The sequence below is a fragment of the Myxine glutinosa genome, chromosome 9 (genome assembly GCF_964187855.1).
Source record: "Myxine glutinosa chromosome 9, kmMyxGlut1.1, whole genome shotgun sequence".
Taxonomy (NCBI): domain Eukaryota; kingdom Metazoa; phylum Chordata; class Myxini; order Myxiniformes; family Myxinidae; genus Myxine; species Myxine glutinosa.
The window spans coordinates 65,298,694-65,326,290 of record NC_136269.1 but is presented as its reverse complement, the minus strand read 5'-3'; the positions used below and the strand labels follow the sequence as shown (position 1 = coordinate 65,326,290).

Genomic DNA, 27,597 nt, shown 5'->3' with positions numbered 1-27,597 from the left:
ATGCTGTGTGAAAATGCAGATCATCTGCAACTGGATGTTAATCCCATCTGCAACTGGATATTAAAAAATGAAGGAATGTAGTGGTCAAGATCTACCAAGGCTCACTGCAAGAGTGGCAATGATGCTACGTACGGAGCAGGGTCATTTTATGATCTTGCCCACCTCCTACGCACAATAGTGTAGGTGCTACCAAGACGCCAGAAGGAGATGGTCCACACTTGATTTTCGACCACATAAGTGATCGGTCTCTTTCTCAAACAGAGTTCCAGCATTCACTTTGCAGCAAAGCATCCTGGAATCATAATTGCCAAATGGTGCAGGTGTTGAACATCGAATCATGCTGACGGTATCGCCCAGATAATGGTGAAACGGATAAAGGAAATAATAGTGATAACCTTCATTTTGAACTGGAAAATTTGAGCATGTGTATGAGGTGAAGTTTGTTTGCAGAGATACTTGTGCTGCTAACTGATGTTAAAGCAATACACATCTGATGGAGTAGCGTGTTGTACGCCCTCTGTTGGCACAACATCTACCAGTCATTGCAGACAACCTCATATGGCTGTATAATAAACAGTGACTCACTTGAATACAATAAACTGAACTGTCAACAACCGATGGATTCAACGAACAAGAAAACGCCTATTAATGACCAGATCTTCTCATGTGGATGGTGTATGCCTGAGGTAAATGGGAAAATTGGACATCCAAATTTTGTAATTTGAGGACCTTTTAATTGTTGTTTAATTAATTGTTTTAATTTAAACAAAACAAAAAATGAAGGAATGTAGAAGTATAAAACTTCTAAGTAAGCGAGTTATCGTGGGCATTGCGATTGAAACCTGTCCCTTGTCCTCTTAATTGATAAAATGCATTATAATGACAACAAACTCCGATGTATTGTTAATGAGATAGAAATAGTCCAGTGATTTTATGAATCTTAACAATACTATGCTATAGTTTATAAGAATCTTGTAGAAAAAGGATTAATTATATTATTAAGGATGTGTGTATATATATACTCTATGCATTACATTTAATCAAGCTTAGGAATTTAAGAGTATAACTCAGACTCTGATTGACTCAAGAGTTGCCTTTGTGATGGAAAGATATACATATCTCTCATTTGCAGTCCTGTGTAAATACTAATTTAGGGATAAGGTCTGTGAAAGCTTTGTTGTACAAAGGCAATTGTCTTCTGGTTCAAATGACCAAACTGAGAAGATACTGGCTTATCTGGGATCCCTCATCATCCGATGTACCCCCTCCCCACTCCCTACTTTCTTATCAGTAATTCCTCGTCCCCCAATCTACCCCCTCCCCACTCCATACTTTCTTGTCAGTAATTCCTCGTCCCCCAATCTCCTCTCCCCTACCCCCTCCCACTTTGAGGACCCAACCAAATCTTCTCCTATTGTTCCCAATTACTACAAAATGAAGCAGAAACAGCTGAATCGAGGAAGAATACTCGTTTCGACTCGGGGTCCCTGTGCTGTGTGGGTTTGATATACAATGTATTTCGGTTGTAACTGAATGAGTATTTTCCCAGTGTTATTAATTTTTTTAGAAGTGATCAATACGTGGACATGGCTTTTTTATGTACACAAATGGTTCTACAACATACCCAACATATCCACCAAGTTTTGTCATGATCCGTCCATAACATTTTGAAATGTCTCGCTATACGTATATCGTTTCTGGCCCCACCCTTTAATGATGAAGAATCACTTGAAGAGTGTAGTAACCGGATCTGGATCCGGATATTCACTAAATTCGAAGCAAATTCGTCCTTGTCACACAATTAATTAAAATTGTCCTGTCCACCAAGTTCTGTCCGAATCTGCCCATAGCCTTTTGAGATATCCTGCTCACAGATAAACAAACAAATACACAAACAGGGGTGAATATGTAACCTCCATCCACCGTCACAGGCAGAGGTAAAAAGGAAATATAAAAGAATGAATGAAACAAATCATTATTATTATTATGATTAATAAATTATGATTATTAAAATTATTTAACTAATTATTAATACTTTGGCTGAGGCTGAGTGAAGGTAGGCTGAGGCCATTTATTCCAGGTACGTGAAACATCTTGCAACCCATGCCTACAGAAAACGGATTTTGGAACACCAGCCTCATTTTGGCTAACTCTGGAATAACATGGCTTTAACATGGGATTTTGGCTAACTGCAATAACATGGCTTAAACATGGGAATATGGCTAACTCTGCAATAACATGGCTTAAACATGGGATTATGATATGCCACAAGAGTAAAAGCCATTAGGCCATCATTACCGTGTCATGTATTGTCATGTATTGTCATTTAGTGTCTCATAGTTGTAAAGTATTTATTTAAATTTTGTTTTTCTTCAACAAAAGCTGAAGGGAAAGGTGTATGCTGCATGTGTGAGAAGTGTTATGATTTATGGGAGCGAGACATGGGTAATGAACATAGAGCAGCAACGAAGGCTGGAAAGGGTGGAAATGCGAATGGTTCGGTGGATGTGCGGAGTATTGTTGAGAGAGAGGAAGACAAATGATGAATTGCGAAAGATGATGGGAATAGAGCCTGTGATTGATGCTGTGAAGAGGAACAGGTTGAGATGGTTTGGTCATGTGTTGAGGAAGGATGAAAGTGACTGGTTGAGAAGAGTGATGGAAATGAATGTAGAAGGAAGTAGAGGATGGGGAAGACCTGGCTAAAGGTGGTGGAAGAAGAAATGTGGGCAAGGGGGTTAACATGGGGAGATGCAGAAAATAGGGCAAAATGGAGAAGATTGTCATGGGGACCGCAAGGCTAACCCCCACTCTAGCAGGGAAAATGGCCTTAAAATGCATGTTGTGTGTTGTTGTTGTTGTTTAACAAAACAGCATTTACATCAAATTTCCAAATTTTGTGAAATATATTTGCTTTCCTATTGTGCGCGCTATCCATTATTAGTTCACCTCCCATATTTATGCAATAAATTGAAAATAAATGATTTTTAGTGGCAAATCAGTCTTCTATATTTTATATACAACAAACACAACTTCACCACCTCAAGTCATACAAAATATAGATTTTGACACCAATCATTTGTTGATTGTTGATCATTGAAAGTCTAATGAGCCTTTTTGCCTCATGTTCACTGCTATTTGTTTCACACTTCCAGCAGCCCTTTGGGAAATGGTGGTGCTGGATTTTTAGTGTTTAATTTAAACACAAATTTAGATCACAAAGTTTGCTTCCTTTCTCCATCCCCTTTCCCTAACCCCATCCTGTGAGGCTGCCAGTGCATTTCCTGTTTCACCTGCAGCATTGCATTTTTCATGCTACGCAGATACTGTGCAGCCATTATTTGAGATGGAGTTGGGAATATTGGAAGTTAAAAAAGAAACAACAACTCACCAATGCACTGATCCAGTTCGAGCTCAAAGCCCAGAGGGCAGGTCTGGATGCAACGGTAAGAGCCAAGGGTGTTTTCGCATTGCCAAGATCCACAGATGTTTTCACTATATTGTTGACACTCATCAACGTCTGACATGGGGTAGAGAAGGGAAATGCATCTTGAGATCGAGTACCTCAATAATTCACGTGAACATGAAAGTAAAGCAGGACTAAAAATAAATACATAATTTCCTTCAAAGCAGAAAACATTTTTTGGGATGGCTACTTAAAGCATAATGGATGCTCAGTATCAACTTCATAGATTGAACGAAAATAAATGAAATGTGTCATTAAACATCGCATCCCTTGAATTACCTCACTTGCATATTGCTTCATAACTCAACTTATCTTGTCCTCGTTGTTTCCACTCCATCGTGCACATTATTAATTTTAATTACCTTCTTCCAATCACATTGGCATTTTTCCATTCCACAAGATGTCGAGTACAACAAGCAATTAAACAAGACTAACAAGGTTTACTTTTTACATTCTGGGTGAGAAAGAGTTTAACAAATAGGCCTAAAGCAAAGCACAAGCCTCATTTGAATGATATGATCGATGATACTGTTGCAAATGAAAGGCAAATCGAATTTGCACATGCTTCTAACAATATGGACCATTCACATATTATTTAACACATTTTTCAGTAATTTTAGATGCCCCATTCCCTTCCTCTTACAATGCTACATAATGTTGGGCCAACAATGTGTGTGATGATGATATATGGACGACACCATATAGGATAGCAACTCAATCGTGCAAATGTTATTCAGTGGAAATATTTTCAGTTCTAAGTTTCGTTTGGTCATTTTTAGCAACTCAAAAAGAGAATAATAAATGTTATTATAAATAAATACATTTTGGCTCCACTTCATTTGTTCACTGGGCAAAACAAATATAAAAACAAACAGAGACACATTCAAAGTACACTGCCCCCATGCCAAATAATGGAAATTATTTTTACTCACACCACATATGAGGTCCGACAATGAAGTTCCAGGATAAAGCAATATAAAATTTTATTGTAAACATTCCAATTATGTTTAGTGGTCGCCTTCAAAGTAATCTCCTTGGAAGTCTATACATGCTTGTCAATGTCACTACCATGCTTGAAAGCACCCTTGGAAGTTGTTGTCTGAAGGCCATCTAGCTCATTGGTCACGATTCTCTGGATCTCTTCTACGGATGCAAAATAAGTTCCTTTCATTGGAGTTTTGGGCATTGGTCAAATCAGACCAGCATTGGGGAAGAAGACGACAGCCTCTCCGCGGCCTTCCCCACAAGTAACAAGAATTGTGAAACTAATGTCGCCACACAATAATCGAGCTGGCAGGCCAAGGTACAAGCCAAGGTCAAGACCAAGACCAATGCATAGAACGTTCTTTTCAGGACGGGTGGCCATTCCGACCGTCGAAAACCAAGGCCTGTCAGTGCTCCAACTCAATGTCGAGGGCCTCACCACTGCCAAGCTCGAAGTCATACGACACCTCGCCGACTTCAACAAGGCAGCAGTCGTTCTCCTACAAGAGACACACTGTGCAGCTGACGACAACCTCAAGCTGCCTGGGTTCCTTCTCGCTGGGTCCATCCACAGTAAACAGCACGGAATGGAAACCTTCGTCAGGACTGAACTAAGCTGGACAGCCATTAGCCAATCTCCACCAGGCTCCAACATCGAGTGGCTGGTCACCAAAATCCAGGAAACATCGGTCGTCAACGTATATAAGCCTCCTCCATCAGCGCTGATGGCGTCATCACTCCCGTCCATTACTGCACCTGCCATCTATGCAGGTGACTTCAACTGTCAACACACAGACTGGGGTTACAACTACACAACACCATACGGAATGATGCTGAGCGACTGGGCTTCCAACACCGATGCACTGCTGCTGTTCGACCCAAAAGAGCCTCCAAGCTTCTTCTCTGAGCACTGGAACACCTACACCAATCCGGACCTGGCCTTCGCCATGTGCCGCACCAACGACCCGAAGCCTGAGAGACGCGTCATTGACAGGTTCCCCCGCTCACACCACCGACCGTTCATCATCAAAGTGCCATCACTGGTGCAGCCAGTAGCGGGCAGACCTGTCAAGAGATGGAACTTCCGGAAGGCTAACTGGCAGTCGTTTGCTGCAGAGACGGAAAGAAGAACAGCCGGTCTCCCAAACCCAGAAGCTGCTGATGTGGACGCCGTGTGCGCAGCCTATTGTAAGGTTCTCCTAGGTGCAGCAAAGAAAAACATCCCACGTGGCTTTAACAAGAACTACATCCCGGGTTGGGACGAGGAGTGCAGCCATCTCCTGCGCGACCATCAGCAGGCTAGCTCCAGGGAAGAAGTGGACGCGACTGCAACAGCACTACTCCAGAAGCTGGACGCCACCCGTAGGACCAGATGGACTGAAATAGTTGAGTCGATCTATTTTACCCACTCTAGTGGCAAGGCGTGGCAGACCATCAACCAGCTGATAGGCAGAAATACAATGCCATTCAGGTGCCCGGTGACAGCAGACGCCATTGCGTCCCAGCTCCTGAAGAACGGTCGCTTCCCGGATGCAGATAAAAACTTTGCCCACCTGACGTTGCGTGAGGTGTCTTCTCTCTCCAGGGCGGCCAGCGCCGATGCCAATCTCTCTGGAGACTTCACAGCAGCCGAACTCAGTGCGGCCATGAGCAAACTCAAACCAGGTAAGGCACCAGGCCGTGATAACATCCATCCGGAGTTCATCATCCACCAGAGCACAACAACATCTGGTTGGCTGTGTTCGTTCTTCTCGTCGTGCCTCCGGAGGTCCAAGCTCCCGAAGAACTGGCGCCGTGCTTCTGTCATAGCCCTGCAGAAGCCGAACAAACCTGCGGAAGATCCCAAGTCCTACAGACCGATCTCGTTGCTCTGCGTCCCATTTAAGATTCTGGAGAGGATGATCCACAGCCGCATCGACCCAGTGGTGGACCCACAGCTCCCGCGGGAACAAGCCGGTTTCCATCATGGCAGGTCAACAGTGGACCAGGTAACATTACTCACACAAGATATCGAAGACAGCTTCCAGGACAATGAGAAAGCTGGCGTAGTGTTCCTGGACCTGACAGCTGCATACGACACCGTTTGGCACCGGGGACTCCACCTGAAGTTGCTGAGGACAATCCCGGACAGGCATATGGTGAACTTCATCATGGAGATGCTGTCAAACCGCTGCTTCGTCCTACAGACCAGCGACGGCCAGCGCAGCAGGCTCAGAAGACTGAGGAATGGTGTCCCACAGGGTTCTGTTCTCTCGCCGATGCTGTTTAACATCTACATCTACGACCTGCCGGATACAACATCCAGAAAGTACGGTTACGCGGATGACCTGGCCATCATGTTGCGATGACCAACATGGAAGGCGATGGAAAACAGTATCAACCAAGACATGGGCACCTTGGTAGCCTACCTCCGGAGGTGGCGTTTGCAGCTCAGCATTGGTAAGACAGTGTCAGCGGCATACCATCTTAACAACAGAGAAGCAAAAACGGAACTGGACATGTTCGTTGACAACAAACGCCTGGAGTGCCAGCAAGCCCCAAAGTACCTTGGTGTACGCCTAGATCGGATACTGTCCTTCAAGCAACACCTAGAAGAAGTTAAGGCCAAGGTGACATCAAGGGTCTCGCTTATCCGACGTCTCACTGGTACGACCTGGGGAGCCTCCGCCAAGACCCTACGAATATCCACGCAAGCCCTGATCTTCTCTGTAGCCGAATACTGCGCCCCAGCCTGGAGCAGAAGCCCACATGCGAGAAAGGTTGATGTTGCCATTAACAACGCCCTCCGCATTGTAGCTGGTTGCTTGAAGCCCACCCCGGCATTCCACCTGCCAGTCCGAGCGGGAATCGCCCCGGCCGGCCTCCGACGGGAGGCTGCTACCCTCGCCCTGGCAAGGAATGCCCAGAAACATGACTGGCACATCCTGCACAACACCACAACGATAGTGGCGCCTCCAAGCAGACTCAAGTCCCGCCATCCCTGCAACAAGACGGGACAAGAGATGCTCAGTTCTATCCCTGAGGACCTGTCTAGAAGCGCATGGCTGGCGGCATCTTGGAAGCAGGTGTGGGAAACGGCCGGGCCCACCCACATCCACCGTTACATTTGGGACCCAGGAGGTGGCGTCGTAGGAGAAGACCTACCACGCCTGCAATGGACCTTGCTGAACTGTCTACGTACGGGGGTCGTCCGCTTCAAATCATCACTGAAGATATGGGGCCTGGCAGACAGCGCCGCATACGGCGAGCCTGAGCAGACTGCTGAACACATAATTACCACCTCCCCCTTATACAGTCCAACTTCAGAAGCCGGCCTCTTCGACGTAGGACCAGAGACGAGGGCATGGCTGCACGACACTGAGCTGGCCATCTGATGATACACGAAAGAAAGAAGAAGACCAACATTCTCACCCTTTTGACATTTTCATCCGATTTGGAAATTGATGGGCGTCTTGGAGCAATGACTGTGTCTCATCATTCATGTTCATTTTCCCGTCCACAAACCTCTTGGCTCACTCAAACATTCGAACTTGACATTGTGCCTTCCCCATACACCAGCTTCAAATTGTTGAAAATGTCAGTGCCACTCTGTTTAGTGTTATCAAAAACTTGATGATGATTTTCTGTTCCATAAGTTGGTCATTCATCTTCAGAACACTATTCAATTTTAACAAAACTCCAGTACGGCTACAAAACACCACCAATCGATACAATGACTAGCACAGTACTGACAGGAACATTACAATGCATGTCCAATTACAAAACCCAAGCAAAATGATGGTGCTGACCCAAGCAATACCAACCATGGTGCCACCTGTCGAGAAAAAAAATCAGTCCTGGAACTTTATTGTCAGACTTTGTATAAGCAGCAAGAATGTCTGATGCAGTTGTGTGGCAGGATAGTCTCGAGCAGTGGTTGTTAACCTATTTACGTGCCCGTACCCCTTGAGTTTTCATAATAGTTTCCCGTACCCACTGTCAAAAATGACTTAAAACTACAATAATAGATTAATAGATCATTATTAATAGATTAATAATAGATTCAAGTTTCTTTATTTTCACATTAAAAAAAACACATTTATGGAAACAATAATCATAATGCATAGTGTTTGCTGAAAAGTCACTTTGTTGAAGTAGATTACAGTACAATAATAACTTTTGTAGAAAAACATACGACACAGTACACATCGACACATTTCTAGTGGCCTTTCTGTTGTTGTTTTTCATCAATGATAATGCTGAAACAAGGTTCTTTCTTTGAAATAGCCACATGCATGTCGTCACTTGCATCCAAACGGTTCCTGGCCTTTGTTTTGATGTGTAGGAGTGTTGAAAAACCTGTCTAGCACAAATAGGTGGTCGCAAATGGCATGAGGATATCCAGAGCTCTCTCTGCTAACTGTGGGAACGTTTTGAGTTGTGCACACCCAAAGATGTCCAGCTGCATTGATTCAAACTCCACTCAAATTATTATTTTAAAAAACCCAAACCCTTGTAATTTTTTAACAAAAACATTTTAACCCTTGTAATTTAAAAAATAAAACATTTTAACCCTTCTTTTTTTCTTTAAATACTGTTATACCCTTATTTTCTAATTTAAATTTATTTTGGGGTGGCATGTCTCGTACCCCCAGCTCGGAGGTTTCGTATCTAGAGGTACACACACTCACTTCTAAGCTGTCTAGCCTCAATTCAAAGCTCAGACCAGCTATAAACTGTCATCCCGGGCTTTCACGGGCAGAGCGTGCGCCATCATTAAATGGGCGCCCCATCTCCTGGCATTATTTGGTGGACTTCAAAGACTCCACATTGCCCTTCGTGAAGAGTAGGCAAGTTATCGCTGGCACCCTGGACAAATTCCAACATCTTGCCCTAACCTTAATTGAGCATCAGGCATGGCTTTCTGGTTCTTGAACGATTTGAACCAAGCTTGCCCCGACTAACACCGCAAAACTTGGGAATAATTGTGACCATTTAAGAAGAAGAAGAAGAAGTTGCCTGACAGCTTGGCAGACTTATGCAGACTTTCGTTTTCTGCATGCATGATGTGTACAAAGTATGACAGTTTGTGTTTTAGCATCAATACTTCTAATGTACACGACATGGCCAACAGTATGTGGACACCCCTTCTAATTAGTGGATTGGGCTGTTTCAGTCACACCCATTGCTGACAGGTATATTATATAATCAAGCACACAGACATTCAATCTCCATAGACAAATATTGGCAGTAGAATGGGCCATATTGAAGAGCTCAATGACTTTCAAGGTGGCACCGTCATAGGATGGCACCTTTCCAGCAAGTCAGTTCGTCAAATTTCTGCCCTGCCAGAGCTGCCCCGATCAACTGTAAGTGCTGTTATTGTGAAGTGGAAACATCTAGGCGCAACAACAGCTCAGCCGCAAAGTGGAAGGCCACACAAGCTCACAGAACGGGACCGCTGAGTGCTGAAGGGCTTTGTGCGTAAAGAAATCGTCTGTCCTCAGTTGCAACACTCACGACCGAGTTCCAAACTGCCTCTGGAAGCAACGTCAGTACAACAACTGTTTGTCGGGAGCTTCATGAAATGGGTTTCCATGGCAGAGCAGCCGCACACAAGCCCAAGATCACCATGCGCAATGCCAAGCGTCGGCTGGAGTGGTGTAAAGCTCCCCGCCATTGGACTCTGGAGCGGTGGAAATGCGTTCTCTGAAGTGATGAATCACGCTTCACCATCTGGCAGTCCGACGGACAAATCTGGGTTTGGCAGATGCGAGGAGAACGCTACCTGCCCGAATGCATGGTGCCAACTGTAAAGTTTGGTGGAGGAGGAATAATGGTCCTGGGCTGTTTTTCATGGTTCGGGCTAGGCCCCTTAGTTCCAGTGAAGGGAAATCTTAATGCTACAGCATACAATGACATTTTAGACCATTGTGTGCTTCCAACTTTGGGGCAACAGTTTGGGGAAGGCCCTTTCCTGTTTCAGCATGACGATGCCCCCGTGCACAAAGCGAGGTCCATACAGAAATGGTTTGTCAAGATCAGTGTGGAAGAACTTGACTGGCCTGCACAAAGCCCTGACCTCAACATTGGGATGAATTGGAACGCCGACTGTGAGCCAGGCCTAATCGCCCAACATCAGTGCCTGACCTCACTGATGCTCTTGTGGCTGAATGGAAGCAAATCCCTGCAGCAATGTTCCAACATCTAGTGCAAAGCCTTTCCAGAAGAGTGGAGGCTGTTATAGCAGCAAAGGGGGAACCAACTCCATATTAATGTCATTGATTTTGGAATGAGATGTTTGACGAGCACTTACGGGTGTGATGTTCGAGTGTCCACATACTTTTGGCCCTGTAGTGTACATGGTGGTTTAATTTCTTTAAGCACTTTGTTGTTTGATACCTCCACCACCAAAGGTGGATGCAGGTTATGTTTTCATCCCTGTTTGTTTATTTGTCTGTGATCAAGGTATCTCAAAATGTTGTGGCCGGATTCAGCCAAAACTTGGTAGACAGGTTGAGTGTAAGTCAAGGACGAATTGCTTCAATTTTCGTGCATATCTGGATCCAGATACTAGAATAAAAAAAAATCATTGTGATTCTTCACGATTGAGAGATAGGGCCAAAAACAATATATACCGGTACGTAGGACGACGTTTCCAAAATGTTGTGGATGAATTTGGATGACACTTGGTGGACAGGTTTTGTGTATGATATGGATATTGATTAGATTTTGGTTCAGGTCCAGATGCAGATCCAGCCTATCAGTGGGATACAAAACATAAACTGTTCAGGCTGGCGGAGGTATGCACTCTACCGAGTGCCATATTCCAGTTACTTATGTTTTCATCCAGATTTGAACCCCAGCCTCAGAAATTCAATGTTCACACCACTAAGCCATCACTGTTACTTTGCAATGCATTACAACAACCATTAGGAAAATGGTTGTCTATTATTGACGAACAAAGTCAATACCAACCATTTATTTGTTCAAAATAGGAAGTTACCTGTACACGTTTGTGTTGCAGTGTCCAGCAGAAAACCGGTATCGCAGTCACAAATGTAAGAGCCTGGTGTGTTCACGCACTTGCCGTGTGGGCATTCAGCACCATCCGCACACTCATCTCGATCTGAGCAAGTCATACATTGCAGTTAAGCCATTACTAACTCGAAAAATGTCTTATGAAGCTTTGCGAAGCAAGAAGATTGTTCATACGAGCTATTATCTTCAAGCACGATAAGTAATCAACTGTTGCATAAACTTTTAATCCAACTTTTAATCACCCATCCCAACACACTCCTCATATGTGGTTATTCCAATTTTAACCATGCCAATTGGCTGGATGTTGGTACCTCATTCACCAGCCATGGCACTGCAGCAAAGGACTTATGAGACTCCATTGACCTGAATCAGTCTGTATAAACTCTCCGACCCAAATTGCTGCCAATGACAAATCCTCCCATCTCTACTTGGTAATGACCAACTTTCCTGCTAATGTTTTCTGTTCTTCCACGGCTCCAATTATTTTGTTTGATCACGTGCTTGTGAGAGTCAAGACCTCTCTGACTACTGTCAGAGAGCTGTCTCAGCGTTTATGAATCTGGCAGTACTCTCATGCCGACTACCAGAGACTGCAAGCGGTCATCTCAATTCAGGACTGGTCTTCTATCTTCACCACCACTGATATTAATACGGCCTGGGAATTCTTCCACATAAGCCTGCCTGCTCTCTTTTATGCACAGATGTATCCAATCTCTTATGCAGGAGAAGTACATGGAGAAGAGGAAGAAGTTATTTCTTGGGTTTGTTGATCTGGAGAAAGCATTTGATAGGGTTCCACGTGAAGTAGTTACATGGGCATTGAGGAAGTTAGGAGTGGATGAATGGTTGATCAGTGTAGTGATGGCAATGTACAAAATAGCGTGCACAGCTGTAAGGACGAAGGACGGGAACAGTGGTGAGTTTGAGGTGAAGGTGCATCAGGGGTCGGTACTAAGTCCACTACTATTTGTAGCTGTGATGGATATGCTGGCTCGGAAGGTAAAGGAGGGTTTACCATGGGAGTTGTTGTATGCAGATGATCTGGTGTTGACTGCAGAAAGTATGGATGGACTGAAGGAGAAGATGAACAAGTGGAAGGAATGTATGGAGACAAAAGGTCTGAAGGTGAATATCGGAAAAACGAAGGTGAATGCAAGTGGTAAAGCATGTGGTGAGGTGGAAAGAACTGGGAAGTGGCCGTGTGCTGTGTGCAGGAAGGGTGTCGGAGTGAATTCCATTCAATGTACAATGTGCGCTGTGTGGGTTCATCAAAAATGTAGTGGTTTGAGAGGGTCATTAACCAGTGTGGCAGCTACATTCAAGTGTAAGGTGTGCACAGAGGGAGCTGCATATCGAGGAAATGTTGAGATGGATCTTGGAGACGGCATGAAGCTGGAAGGTGTGAAAACATTTTGATACCTAGGAGACATGCTGAACGGAGAAGGTGGATCAGACTCGGCAACGGTTGCTCGAGTGAGATGTGCATGGAAGAAGTTTCGGGAACTGAGTGGCGTGCTGACGAGAAGGGGAGTGTCGTTGAAGCTGAAGGGAAAGGTGTATGCTGCATGTGTGAGAAGTGTTATGATTTATGGGAGCGAGACATGGTTAATGAACATAGAGCAGCAACGAAGGCTGGAAATGGTGGAAATGCGAATGGTTCGGTGGATGTGTGGAGTATCGTTGAGAGAGAGGAAGACAAATGATGAATTTCGAAAGATGATGGGAATAGAGCCTGTGATGGATGCTGTGAAGAGAAACAGTTTGAGATGGTTTGGTCATGTGTTGAGGAACGATGAAAGTGACTGGTTGAGAAGAGTGATGGAAATGAATGTAGAAGGATTTAGAGGACAGGGAAGACCGAGAAAGACTTGGCTAAAGATGGTCGAAGAAGAAATGCGGGCAAGGGGGTTAACAAGGGGAGATGCAGAAAATAGGGCAAAATGGAGAAGATTGTCATGGGGACCGCAAGGCTAACCCCCGATCTTGCAGGGAAAATGGCATTAAAATGCCTGTTGTTGTTTGTTGTATTCAATCTCTTATGCAGTTATCATACACATCCTCTTTTAGCTCTGTTCACCTGATGGTTTGCCTGAAGGTCCAAGTCATCTTCCACATTATTACGGTACAAGTCAGCCAACATCATTTCATGACATAAACATGGTGCAAAAATAGATCCTCTTCACTACAGACCTATTAGCTTACTTCCAATCATTAGCAAGGTCATACAATCAATCATTGCAATTGACATCAAATCCTTCCTTTATCCAAAAAGCCTGATTTCGCACCATCAGTTCAGGTTCAGACCAGGTCACTCTCTACCCTGGACATGCTGCTTCTGCTCTCCAAACAATGACTGGAGGACTTGAATCTCAGACGTGAGATCAGGCCATCTCTCCAGACATATCTAAAGCATTTGATACAGTTGGCTGGCACCCTACCTTGCCCTATAAACTTTTTGGATATGATATACATGGCCACCTCCTCTCATGGTTTACCAAATTCCTCCACTCCCACAAAGAAGCTGAGTATCTTGGCCAATTACTTTCAGATCACAGACAGGTGGTCTTCCTTTCTTCTCCCACTCCCTTTCTGATCTTGGTCCCCTGCCCTTTCCATGCTCTGTCCCCCCCCCCCCCCCTCCCATCTCCCCACCATCCCTAAGTTTCTGCAGGATGCATTTGGCCTTCCAGGAACCCACTTCTGATTAAACTCCCAAAATTCAGGCTCACTGCTCACTTCCATTAATAATAATAATAATAATAATTCATTTATTTTATATAGCGCTTTTCCAGAAGCCCAAAGGCGCTTTGACAGAGTGGCAAACATAATGCATAACAATACAAGAAAACAACAATTGCAAAAAGACAAGAATCAATAGGGAAATATTTAAAGCAAAAGGAGGGAGAAGGAGAAGAGATAGTCAGGGGTTAAATGCTGTGGGTTGAATGTTGAATGCAGTGTTGAACAGGTGGGTCTTTAGTGATGTTTTGAATGTGGTGAGTGAGGAGGAGTCTCTGATGGTGTGAGGTAGTGAATTCCAGAGGGTGGGAGCAGCGATGGAGAAGGCCCTGTCCCCCAAGGATCTGAATTTGGTCCGGATGGAGGGGGTCAGGAGGTTGGTACTGGTCAGGAGGTCAGCAGAGCGGAGGTTGCGGGTGGGAGTGTGTCTGGAGAGGAGGTCAGCCAGGTAGGATGGGGCCAGGTTATGGAGGGCTTTGTATGTCAAGAGGAGGATTTTGTACTGGATTCTCTGGGGGATGGGGAGCCAGTGAAGCTTGTAAAGGACGGGGGTGATGTGGTCACGGGTCCGGGAATGGGTGAGTAGACGGGCAGCGGAGTTCTGAATGTATTGGAGTTTATTGGTGATTTTTGAGGGTGAACCATAGAGGAGGCTATTGCAGTAGTCCAGACTGGAGGTGATGAAGGCGTGGATGAGGGTTTCTGCAGCCGTGGAGGAGAGGGATGAGCGGAGACGGGCAATGTTTTTCAGGTGAAAGAAGGCTGACTTTGTGATCTGTTTAGTGTATTTGTCGAAGGAAAGGGTTTGGTCAAAGATGACGCCAAGATTCCGGATGTGAGGGGAGGTGGATACTGGGATACCGTCGATGTTGAGGGCAAAGTTATGGGTGGATTTTGTGAGCGTTTTTGGGCCAATGATGATTATTTCAGATTTATCACAGTTAAGCTATAGAACCAACTTTCTGAGTCAGTTAAATCTTATTCTTTCTTCCAGGGCTTCAAGACAGCTGTTTACTACCATCTTAGGTCATCCATCCTCCATTCATACTGATGAGATTTTTTTTACCTTCATGAGGCCTTCCCAGGCGCACCTCTTTACGGGCTTCCCCTCACTCCCTCACCTCCTTTTAATCATTTTGTTTGTTTATCTGCTTCTCCCAAGTTTTCCCATCCACCTCTATGATTGAGAGTTTGTGCCTGTATCTAGCTTGTTCAACCCGTGTCCTTCTCCGCACTTCTTGCTCTCATTCTTCCCCATGTTCTTTCTTCTTCCAAGTCTCCCTCTATTTTGTCCCTCTACTCTCCTGTTAGTATGCTCGCCCCTACCTCTTTCCACTGTTCTTTTTTTTTTTTTTTTTACCTCCTGCTCTGTTGTTCTAGCGACTGCACGAACCTCAATTCTTTGTTCAAAAAAAAAAAGAAGGATTTGGTGAATGTCATTCTTATTCTCAGTTGAAGATGCCTCCAAGGTCAAAATGTTGGACCTGAGTCTTTGTCCACATGGCAAATTAATTGAGTTGGATATTCCTTCTCTTTCCTTAATCGATGTCTTTTCCCCAACTATATGCAATTTTTTTTTTAATGAGAAAATATCATAATCGTTTCTTTTGGGAAAGTAATGTGGATCTTACAAGCGTTCAACAAAAAAGGTGAATAAGATTGGAGATAACACGCTTTGCAAAAAAATTACAAAACCAGGAAATTGAGATGAGGCAACCACTCCTCCCACAATGTCAACGTAACACACTGATTGCAGTGTATTAAAACTACTGGGACAAACCTTCGCAGCTGTGACCGTCCGCAGAGGCAACGTATCCATGGTCACATACGCACACAAAAGATCCATCCGTATTCAGGCACTCGCCATGAGCCAGGCACACCGACTCAGTTTCGCACTCGTTGATATCTGTACGGACGCACACAGTGTTCTAATCAGGCAGCCATTGTGAACCAATGACCATAATGTAGGCATACAGCCCCAACTACATATGAAACCCTCAAACATGAAATTATAGTCCGGAGTCCAACTAGATTCTCATTATCCCAAATTGATGGAAATGGAATCTGGATTTACCTCGTCTTAACATCTCAAAATTATCTTTTTCAATTCCCTTGCAAAGTACATGGAATACCCCTCAATTTTCTATTCCAGACTTTTTAGTTCAATTTCTGAAAGTTTTTTTAAAAATAGCTGTAATTGATTATGTACAGTATGTCGTCTGTAGTCATATGCACAATCCCAGGATCTCTCATAGCTCACCATGATCTCACTCTTATAGTTTGTTATTATATCTTGAAAACCACCCGTATTTGCTTTCTTTTTCACACAGGAAGGGCATCCGGCCATAAAAAACATTGCCTCAAACAGGGAACCATGATTGTCATGGGGCCCGCAAGGCTAACCCCCGCTCTAGCGGGTAAAAATGGCCTTAAAACGATCATTCATTCATTCATTCATTTCATTCTTGAACTGTGCCTATAAAATATGATACACATGTTAAAATGTGGATGTCAATGTGCACACACAACTTGGAGCCATTGTTCTGCTGGTATTTTCTTACCTGTGCACCTGTCATCCTCAGTCTGCTGGAAGCCTGATGGGCAGCTGCAGGTGAAGGAACCGGGAATGTTGACGCACTCCCCTCCATGGCAGGCCCCATTGGCACATTCATCCACGTCTAAGGGGAAAGTGGGTGAGACATACCATCAATTAAACAAAAATTCGCCTCGATCCATTTGACATGTTCATTCTTTGCAGCCCACAAAGCGTTATGACAGATCAAAGAGTGGCTGAGACAAACATTTTTTGCTGTCTGGGTCTAAGACGGGCCATAAAAGACTGTAATCATAGAAACTACACTTTTTATGGCAACATTATGCTTTCTGAATGAAGTCAAAAGCATTTCCAATGTTGCAGTGGGTCAGCATCTCATAATATTTTTGGGGAAGATGGAGGAGTGGGATTAGGGTTACTCCCAACTTGATTTACTTGAACAGTCACTCACACTCATGATGCACAGATTGCAGTCCTTCACGCCAGTCTTGAAGTTTTTCTTAAACTGCTTATTCTGTTTTCCAAAGTATGACTTGCACAAATTAGCACACATCACACTTCTTGCTTACCCTCGATCCATGACATTTCTTAAGCCTTCCTGATATTGTGACATTTCTTTAGCCTCCCTTCCTGATATCAAAATTAAATCGATAGCTAATTTTATTTTCAGTAAAAGAGCTACGATCAAACATGAGTGAGTTTTCATGACATACTGTGGATTTTTTGGGGGGGTTGGGGATTGATAAGGGGAATTGGGGAGCAGGAATCATAAAACTGAAGCATGTTGATAATAAGAAACAAAACTTCATTCTCGATCTCGACAACTTCCCTCCAATAAAATAGATTTAAACTGACGACTCCTGCATCACATACTAAATTTAGCAGAAGCCCGTGGGAAAAATAGCACGACAGAAAAGCTTGAGCGTATTATTATATCTAAAGAGAAGAGAAGATGGGTCCATCGGGGAAAAATCCTTCAGCTATGAAAGGATCGACCTCCCTCGATCCTCAGCATATTATAACACCCGATTTATGTTCGTGGGTGTTACATGTAAATAGATGAACCAAAGGACAAGGAGGCGGGTTTCTTCCAAGGGGCAGTGTATTCAATCTGGAATTGTACAGCATAACAATTACACAAAAGCGAGCACTGCCCACCTCCAGGCCACACTTCCACCCCGTCCTCACGCTCAAAAGCCAACTGCCAGCAGTCCCTCCAAGAAGGTGCGGGCATTCAAATAACTAACTATTTATTGTGTTACAATATTACATTAATATATATATATTATTAATTAAAACGGATGGTGCCTGCATTATATACCGTATTAGCAATTAATCATTGTTGTAATGCAATATTGTATAAATATTTCATGAACAAAATGGCAATAAATATAAGTTTTATTTTTAAGGCATTGAATCCAACATTATAACATGATTTTCATATACAGTATTTATATATTAAGATGCAATGTTTGTGTGTCCATTTTGCATCTTGTCCTAAACCACTGGTCACGCAAATTTGAAAATGGGAGCGGATTCATTGCCAATGACGCAGACAAGTGCAGGGGCAAACTTGTTTTTCATTTGGACAAAAACATTTTCATTATTGGCATCGATATCGATAAATACCCGGACAAAGCCTGCATATGCAACTTGCATATGAGTAAGCAATACGTAGACGTGCACCAAGATTGACGATAAGTGGCACCTGAGGTTTCCAGAAGTGTTTGCTCTCTGAGGTTTAAGCATAGTCGTGTGTATTAAATAGATTCACAAGCAACTTGGATGCAGGAGGAGGCCATTTGGCCCGTCCAACCTGTGCTACATCTGCACCACATCAATTCAATCTAGCATTTTATCAACTTAAATTCACTGGGGTTGGGGATGTTTGTGTGGAAAAGTGGGGATGAGAACAGTGGGGCAAGCACGGACATCAGCAGGTTGTTTTATCAATGTAATAAGATCGAGTGTCTGTGTGTCATTTTTGCATCCCCTCACAAAGCACTGGCCACACAAAGTTGAAAATGGTAAATTTTTATTCGCAAAGGAACCAGGCAGAGCAGGATCAAGAAAACTAGATTTGGACAAAAACATTATCATTCTTCACATAAATAAATGCGCAACTGTGCTTCACGTTGCTTGATGACAAGTCTAGCCTGGGGAATATATACATTTATGAATGAAATGGATCATTGAAACGGATTTTGCCTTGACTGCTCCAGCGGACGTTCGAACCATTACGCCACTTAGTCTGGTAGAGAGAGAGAGTGGGAGAATTGGAGTGTGTGTGTGTGTGTGTGTGTGTGTGTGTGTGTTTAATTTAGTTGCATTTAGATACTTATTGCACGTGGCAGATATATTGTGAAATTAAAGGCTACACAACATGTTTAACACGATTTGCCTGACTAAACCGTTTTAAACTTAATTGTCCAAGATCATCTGCCCCCGATTATTGAAAAGTGTCCCACAACATACTTTACTCTTCCTTTTATCTATCTATAATTCCAGTAATCTCTGTCTGTACGTTTGTACGTTTGTACGTTTGTACGTTTGTCTGTTTGTCTGTGACCGCTGTTTCTCGACAACTACCGGTCCGATATACTTGAAACTTGCCAGGTATATTGCTGGGGACCCGAGGATGTGCCTTTTCAAGGTTTCATATTAATCGGACAAGTACTTACCGAGCTATGGCGATTTAGCCGTTCGCCGTTCGCTTTGCCGTTGCGAATGGACCAAACCATTCATGTAAATAGAGGGGGGGGGGTTCTGTGGTCGTTCGCTTTGGCTTTGCGAATGGACCAAACCATTCATGTAAATAGAGGGGGGGGGTTCTGTGGTCGTTCGCTTTGGCTTTGCGAATGGACCAAACCATTCATGTAAATAGAGGGGGGGGTTCTGTGGTCGTTGCGAATGGACCAAACCATTCACATCGAATCATCGAATCACATCGAATGGACCAAACCGTTCGCTTTGGACCAAACCATTGCATGTAAATAGAGGGGGGGGGTTCTGTGGTCGTTGCGAATGGACCAAACCATTCATGTTTTTTTTTTTTTTTTTTTTGGCAAGGAACGGGCACCCACGTACGGGCACGTCCTAGCTTATATATAGTACGGGCATGCCCTAGTAAATACAAGTCAAGATAAAATTTGAACCATCCTCATGTTGACTCATGCATTTTTACACTGCCCTGCTATTCTGTGGTGCTGTGGGCAAACCTTTTGACAATATTTCATTAGAAAAGCGTGGAAGAAGAGACTTCACAATGCCAATACCTTCACACTATCTCCAGTATTTGTCAACCGAGAGCCATGGTTGCAATCACACTTAAAATACCTATTTGTATTGAAGCACATTCCACCACCACACACAATGACATCTAGTATTCATCGACATCTGCACTAACAACTTTTCCAGATGGCTGGACATTAGATGAATAAAAATGACCAATTATGCTCCAAATGAAATTGTGTGCTCACAATGAAAGTAAAAATAGGGGAAATACCACTGGGTGCTCAACTGGTAGAATAAAGCAGTATACTACAATGACTAAAGGTATTTTAAACAGTATCACGGTATTTTTAACCAATTTCAATGGTTGCTAGAAGACAGGGCAACCGGTAGAATCACACTAACGTAATCATAAGACTAAACAAACAAACAAAAAAATACCTATTTTGGGGGGCAACCCCCACTCAGTATACCTCTTCAGACCCCAATTTTTCTAATGCCTTGAACAGACATTGGTACATCACGGGTGATGAAGGTTGGGATAAAGTTTCATTGAAATTGTGTGTGTAGTTTCTGAGAAGAAAGCAGATACCTATTTGGAGGAGTGGGGGCAACCCCCCTATCCCCTCGTAGAACCCCATAGGGGCCGATTTTTTTTTTTAATGCCATGAACAAACTTTGGTACAGCACAGGTGATTAAGGTTATGGTCAAGTTTCATCGAAATCGTGAGTGTAGTTTCAGAGAAGAATGCGAATACCTATTTTGGGGGGTCAAACCTTGGACCCACTTTGACCCTGCATAGACCCCCTTAGACTTAGACGTTCTTCGTGCTGTGAAAAAACTTTGGTACATCACGGGTGATGAAGATTGTGGTCAAGTTTCATGGAAATAATGTGTGTAGGTTCAGAGGAAAAAGCAAATTCCTATTTTGGTGGGTCAAACCTGGACCCACTTTGACCCCAGTAAACCCCATTAGACCACGATTTTTTTTAAATGTCGTGAACAAACTTTAGTCACAACACAACAAATATCATTTGTGCCAAATTTGGTCACAATCCCATCAGCCTTTTCGGAGAAGAAGTTGCGAGTGTTTATGGACTGACAAATTGATGGACTGACGGCCAGACGGACGACCGCCATCGCATAATCTCGAGGGAACTTCGTTCCAGGTGAGCTAAAAATTAAGAATGCTGTTCCAAAAACATAGGGCAGCCCACAACGTGGATGTATAAGTTATTTTTAAGCCTGCCTATTGGCAGGCAGGCTGTTATGATATTACAATTGAAACAAGAGGGGGAATTGCTTTGCAATACATGTGCCCTACCAAGTTTGAATTCAATATGTTAAAGTGTAAGGGGGAAAAGTCTGGAAAAATTACCCATTTGTAATATGTGATATTTTCTAAGTCCAAAAAGGGCATAACTCCATGAACAATTGGCGAAATGACCCGAAACTCAAACTTATTCAGTATGTTATCAGTCATGTACCAAGTTTTCGTTGTATATGTTAAAGGGTATGGAAAAAAGTCTGGAAAACCACAGCTGGGATGGATGGACGGACGGACGGAGAGCAAACCTACCACCCCCTTTGGGTAGGGGACTAATATATGTATCTGCAAAGATCTCGATTGCCACTCATGTAGGTTTGTGCAAATCTGGATAAACCACCGAATTTCATACCTCTAAAGGTGTATGTTTTCATGACTTGCCTTGACACGATGTGCCGTCTGGAGAAACTTGGTAGCCCTCAGTACATGGAGTGCAGGTGTAAGATCCTTCCGTATTCACACAGATGCCATTCTGACACACATCACTCTGTAGGCACTCGTCGATATCTGTAACATGCAATGAGTATTTAAATACAATGAAATAAAAGATAAATTGTATACACATCGTGGTGTTAAACCTCTGATTAGATTTCAGCCAGGCATTCATACCAAGTGGAGATAAGATTCCCCCTGGCAAGATAAGCCGGTTATAAGTGCTAAATCCTGAATGTCTGATCCAACTGACGGTCCACCGGGCAATTTCAAATGAAAGGTGTTCAGTATAGTAAACAACAGGACTATGACACTCTTAATATGATTTATATATAGAATATACAGGATATGACAAATCTGAATTATTCTGAGGCCTGTGTAGCAATAATATTTTGTCTTCTTCCTCTCTTCTTTTTACATAAGGGCTGAAGCAGAATGTTACCAAGCCTCTGCCCTGCCTTGAACATGATACCTCGATCTCCGCTTCACTTTGTCCTCAACCAACTCTCTCCACCCTCCAACCATCCCACCTTACTAATATCCCTCCTCACACATTCTTCCCAACTCAGCTGCGGTCTACCTCTTTTCCTCCTATCTTGAGCCCTCAACCTATCTTGTGTTCTATGCAATGCTCTCTTCCTCCATCTGCACCAAATGTCCAGCTCACTTCAGCCAGCTCTTCACCAATCTCCCCATCAAGTTCATCTGCACACCGATCTCCTCCACCAGTTCATCCATCATCCTTCTATCCACCCTCTTCACTTCCGCAATCCTCCTGACCCAGTTGTTCTCGCAAATCTGCAGCCTCTGTTATTATCTCTGTCAGTGCCACCCTCACCAGACCGTAAAGGTAAGCCGGCATTACACAAGAGACTACAACTTTCCCTTTCAATTACCTTGATATCTCCCTCCACCCTCCTCCATGCATTCGCACCCACCTGAATACTCCTCCGCACCTCTGCCTAGGACTTCCAACCGCGGTCACTGTTCTCCCCCAGATACCCAAACGTATTTCCTGTCTAATCTCCTTCCCTTCTAACATGATTTTCATTTATTTTCTCTGCTGCCCGACCCACATCACCTCCATCTTCTCCATGCTTATCTTCAATCCATGTTTCCAGAATACCTCCTTCAACTCCCCCTGTATCCCCCACATCTCCAGATTATGCTTACTCTCCGGCTTCCGGACAGGCTTCCCATGGCCATACTTAATAACCACCCCCCCCCCCTCCCTCCTCCCTCCCACATTTCACATCCTGACCATCCATCCCTGTCACGAGCCAATTTAAATGTAATCTTCTTCTCACCATCCTCTTCTAACATGCTGCACACATCCACTTCCATATAATTCCTCACCTTATCCACAGCTATCCTTGCTGCTTTCTTATTTTACCATACATGTGCATCAACCAGGCATGCGGTTGTTGTTGTCCCCCCCCCCCCCTTTTTTGTTTTTTTTGTATACAAGATCAAGGCTCGTGAAAGAGTTTTTTGTTTTGTTTTTCTTGTCCCCCTAATGCTTGATCTTCTCTATTCTCTTCCAAACCGCATTCTTTTCACAGATTACATTCGCTACTTCCTCTGTCCACCACACCTGGTTTCTATTCTTTCATGGATGTTCCCTTTCCTAATTTTCTTCCACACAAAAATTCTGCAATTGCCCTCAAAGACTCTCCGTGCTTCTTTCACTCATCCTTCAAACCTTTGGCTTCTTCGTGAAGTTCTTCATATGTGGCCCTCATCCTCTCCTTGTACTCTTTGCCGAAATTGTCTCTACACTTACCCCATATTATCATCTTCCGACCCCTGCTCTTCACTTCTCTCCTTTTCTGCATGTGTACAACAAACACCACAGGCTTGTTCTGGGTGGTGACATGCTCTACCACCACCTCCTTAGAGTTCTTGATCCTCCACAACTATTGCTTTCTCATAACCAACAAATCCAACTCCGTTTTGTGTTGTCCAGTCCTGTAAGTAATCCTGTAGCTGTCCAGCTGCTGGAAGAATGAACCAGCTACGGCTAGGTCATTATTCACTGCCAGCTCCACCATCTCTCGACCCTCTCTCTTGCTCGTTAAGGTTACCCCAACCAAATTTGCCAACACATTCCCCTTCACCCGGCTCCGCTACCTCCACATGTGCGTTGAAATGCCCCGCAAAGCACAGCATCATCTCCAGCTCAACCATTCCCATCATCCTCTTCAGGTGTTCCTGAACTCCTGCTCCTTTGCCTCAGTCCTTCCTGTCTGTAGCCCATATATCGACATAACACACACCATTTTATTGTGTGTCACAACCTCATCCCATAAATACGATTACATGCCATAACTATCGGTCCCTCCCATCTTTCCACTTTGACGACATCCTTGCTGATCTCTTCCGACACAATTATTGCAATGTCATTTGACTTTCCATCCCCACCTGTGTGCAGCAGCTTGTACCCTCCTGTATATGCTTACCTAAAATGGGGCGACTGAACATAAAACATGATATTGTTCTACAATGGTAAAACATATATACACATAGAAATACCAATAAATAAAAGCTGAACTTTTGTGCTCTTGCCTCGTATTAATCTTTTGATGTCAAACCCAAATTTCTTGAGTATATAGCAATAATAACAAATTTGACTTCACTGTTCTAATAGGCCTGCTTATGGAGGGCACTATGCATATGAATGAAGGGAACACATTTACTGGAGGGCCTCATATGCAAACCTCATAGTGGTGAGATCAACTTTTCCAAGCAGTTAAAACACCACAAACAGCAACATCCATAATATAACGTCTTTGGTTATAAGAGTATTTTATTTTCCAAACCAATAAAAAGCAGCTGTTATGGTTTTTTGCCGAATTACTTAATCTACTAGAATGGCCATGGAAGACAATCTGAAGACAAGGAATGGAGAATGTTTGACAAACACATAATATAACGATTAAGAACTTTTTCTTGAGCACTCTTGACCAGCAGGTTTTGGATTCCTAGGCTTGGTATGGATCATGCACGACTTGGTAAGTTGTGGGGAAAGGGGATGTGGGGGATCGAAGGGTAGAAGGGAAGTAGTTAACTGTAGCTTGCTGGGTGGCCTTTGTGATTTGAAGGATTTGACTTCTGGGTGTCCTTATATATGAAGTTATTTATGATAATAAACGAATGTTATGATCATAAAATATCACGCAAGGTCTGTACAATTGTTATTTTCATTTTAAACAGCCAACAAGAAATTTTGCTTTAAAAATGAATTATTTGAAATTTAACAGGTTGATAGGAGAGTCATTTATATGAGTGGTTGAGGACCAGAACCTACAGTGTGAGATTTAAAAATAAATAAATAAATAAACATATAAATGGGTATCTTTACATGGCCGAAAACTTTAAATACCGGTACAATCATCTCAAAATCTAACTTTTGTCAGAGTATATTCCTGGCTCTCACTTACTCACACAGTAGGGTATTCATTGACACTATGTACACAATAATCCAGGAGGAAGAATCAATTGTGGGGTTGATGTTTGTTTAAAAGAAAAGCTTTTTGTGTAACTTACCATGACAGCGCCCATTCTTTCCCTGAAAACCATCAGGACAGGGAGCGCAATCATAGGAACCAGGCCTGTTGATGCACTTGGCAGTTGGGCACGTGGAGGCTTGCTGGCACTCGTCCACATCTGCATGTGCAGGCAACAAGGAGTTGGAGTGTGTGTGTGTGTGTGTGTGTGTGTGTGTGTGTGTGTGTGTGTGTGTGTGTGTGTGTGTGTGTGTGTGTGTGTGTGTGTGTCACACAAAAGTATGCCAAAAGACTGAGGTTGGCTCACAATAGTTCGACAAGTTCTGTGACGCGAAAACCAGCAAATCAATTTGGCCAAGAATTGGTGATGACATCCCGCTATTTACAAAATCATCATACTAAAATATTCAATTTGGTGTCTGGGTGTCTGTCTGTCGATTTTTGTCTGTCGATCATCCAATCTCAACCAAACTTGACAGGATGACTAAGGGTCACATGATGAAAGTTGTAGCGAATTCATTTGCCTCCCTGCCCAAGGGGGTTTCTCCACCAAAGGGGTTTTCCCCACCAATGGGGTTGTGTGTTGAGCTGTATATCCATGTTACAATAGCTTTGTCGTGACGTTTTTCGAAGGCTGCTTCTAATAACAAAAGCATAATATTAATGTTATTACAAAACAATATTAATACTAATAATATCTTCCCCTTATCAAGGGGATTTTCCTCCTTGAACAAACGACGTGTTAACGTTTATAAATAGCTCATCATGGTGTTTTATGTGAGCAACAATTTCTACAAGAAGTAAAGATATTATCAACAATAAAAACATACGATTACATTTTTAAACAGTTGCTAATGATGTTTTACACTAAATTGAAACAAATTTGGAGGAATCGTGACATTCGCGAGGCAAATTTTACTTACGGAACTGAATTAAGATCTACAGTAATCTATATACCCCACAGGAATTAAGACATGACCCTTCCTGCCGCGAATGTGGGATTTTATGTGGCATTTTTCCAAAGTGGCTTCCAATAACAATGCTGATGACAACAACATAATATTAATGTTATTATGAAACAAAATTAATGCTAATAATACACCGTCTCTGCAAGGGGGTTTTCCACTTTGAAAAAATGCCATGTTAACATATACAATTAGCTTATGAGGCCGTTTTTGTGGGAGCAACGGCCAGAAATAAAAATATTATAAACCACAAACACATTTGATTACCTTTTGAAACAGTCGCTAATGCTGTTTAATACGAAACTGAAAGGGCGAAAACCCAAGGTATGTTCAGTTACCAAGCAGCTAGTTACCAAGCACCAAGCAGTCCTTGCCAAGCCAGCCGTTCATAATCAATGGTTTTGAATGGAGTGCTTGCTCGAATGCTTAAATTACTTGATGAGCTCTCTAAAAGAAACTTGGTAAATAAACATACCCCCGATGTTTTTAAGGCCCGACCATAGATTCCTAGATCTACTGTAATCTATATATACCAGAGAGGAATGACACTTCCTGCTGGTCCTGAAAGGAACGGGTGTACTAGTACCATAAATATGTCTTATTGCAGTATGTTTTATGTAAATCATGGGCATTAATATGGAGTTGGTCCCCCCCCCCCCGCCCCCCCCCCTTTGCTGCTATAACAGCCTCCACTCTTCTGGGAAGGCTTGCCACTAGATGTTGGAACATTGCTGCGGGGATTTGCTTCCATTCAGCCACAAGAGCATTAGTGAGGTGGGGCACTGATGTTGGGCGATTAGGCCAGGATCGCAGTCGGCATTCCAATTCATCCCATAGGTGTTCGATGGGGTTGAGGTCAGGGCTCTGTGCAGGCCAGTCAAGGTCTTCCACACCGATCTCAACAAACAATTTCTGTATGGACCTCGCTTTGCGCACGGAGGCATTGTCATGCTGTAACAGGAAAGGGTCTTACCCAAACTGTTGCCAAAAAGTTGGAAGCACACAATCGTCTACAATGTCATTGTATGCTGTGGCGTTAAGATTTCCCTTTACTGGAACGAAGGGGCCCAGCCCGAACCATGAAAAACAAAAAACAGCCAACGACCATTATTCTTCCTCCACCAGACTTTACAGTTGGCACTATGCATTTGGGCAGGTAGCGTTCTCCTGGCATCCGCCAAACCCAGATTCGTCCGTCGGACTGCCAGATGGTGAAGCATGATTCATCACTCCAGAGAACACGTTTCCACTGCTCCATAGTCCAATGGCGGTGAGCTTTACACCACTCCACCCGACGCTTGGCAATGCGCATGGTGATCTGAGGCATGATGTTTGGGTGCGACTGCTCGGCCATCGAAACTCATTTCATGAA

At 43.4% G+C, this 27,597-nt stretch overlaps 1 protein-coding gene across 1 annotated transcript in view; it reads right to left on the bottom strand.

Annotated features, from left to right (window-relative positions):
- The window catches only part of LTBP1 (latent transforming growth factor beta binding protein 1), a 343,539-nt gene that overhangs the window by 60,823 nt on the left and 255,119 nt on the right, over nt 1–27,597 (bottom strand). Inside the window, exons 20-25 of the mRNA XM_068129074.2 lie at nt 25,301–25,420; nt 21,704–21,829; nt 16,771–16,887; nt 15,990–16,115; nt 11,436–11,558; nt 3,392–3,520 (exon numbers count right to left, since the gene is read on the bottom strand). Of these exons, the coding sequence (XP_067985175.2) occupies nt 3,392–3,520; nt 11,436–11,558; nt 15,990–16,115; nt 16,771–16,887; nt 21,704–21,829; nt 25,301–25,420 (741 nt within the window). The remainder of the gene's footprint in view (nt 1–3,391; nt 3,521–11,435; nt 11,559–15,989; nt 16,116–16,770; nt 16,888–21,703; nt 21,830–25,300; nt 25,421–27,597) is intronic.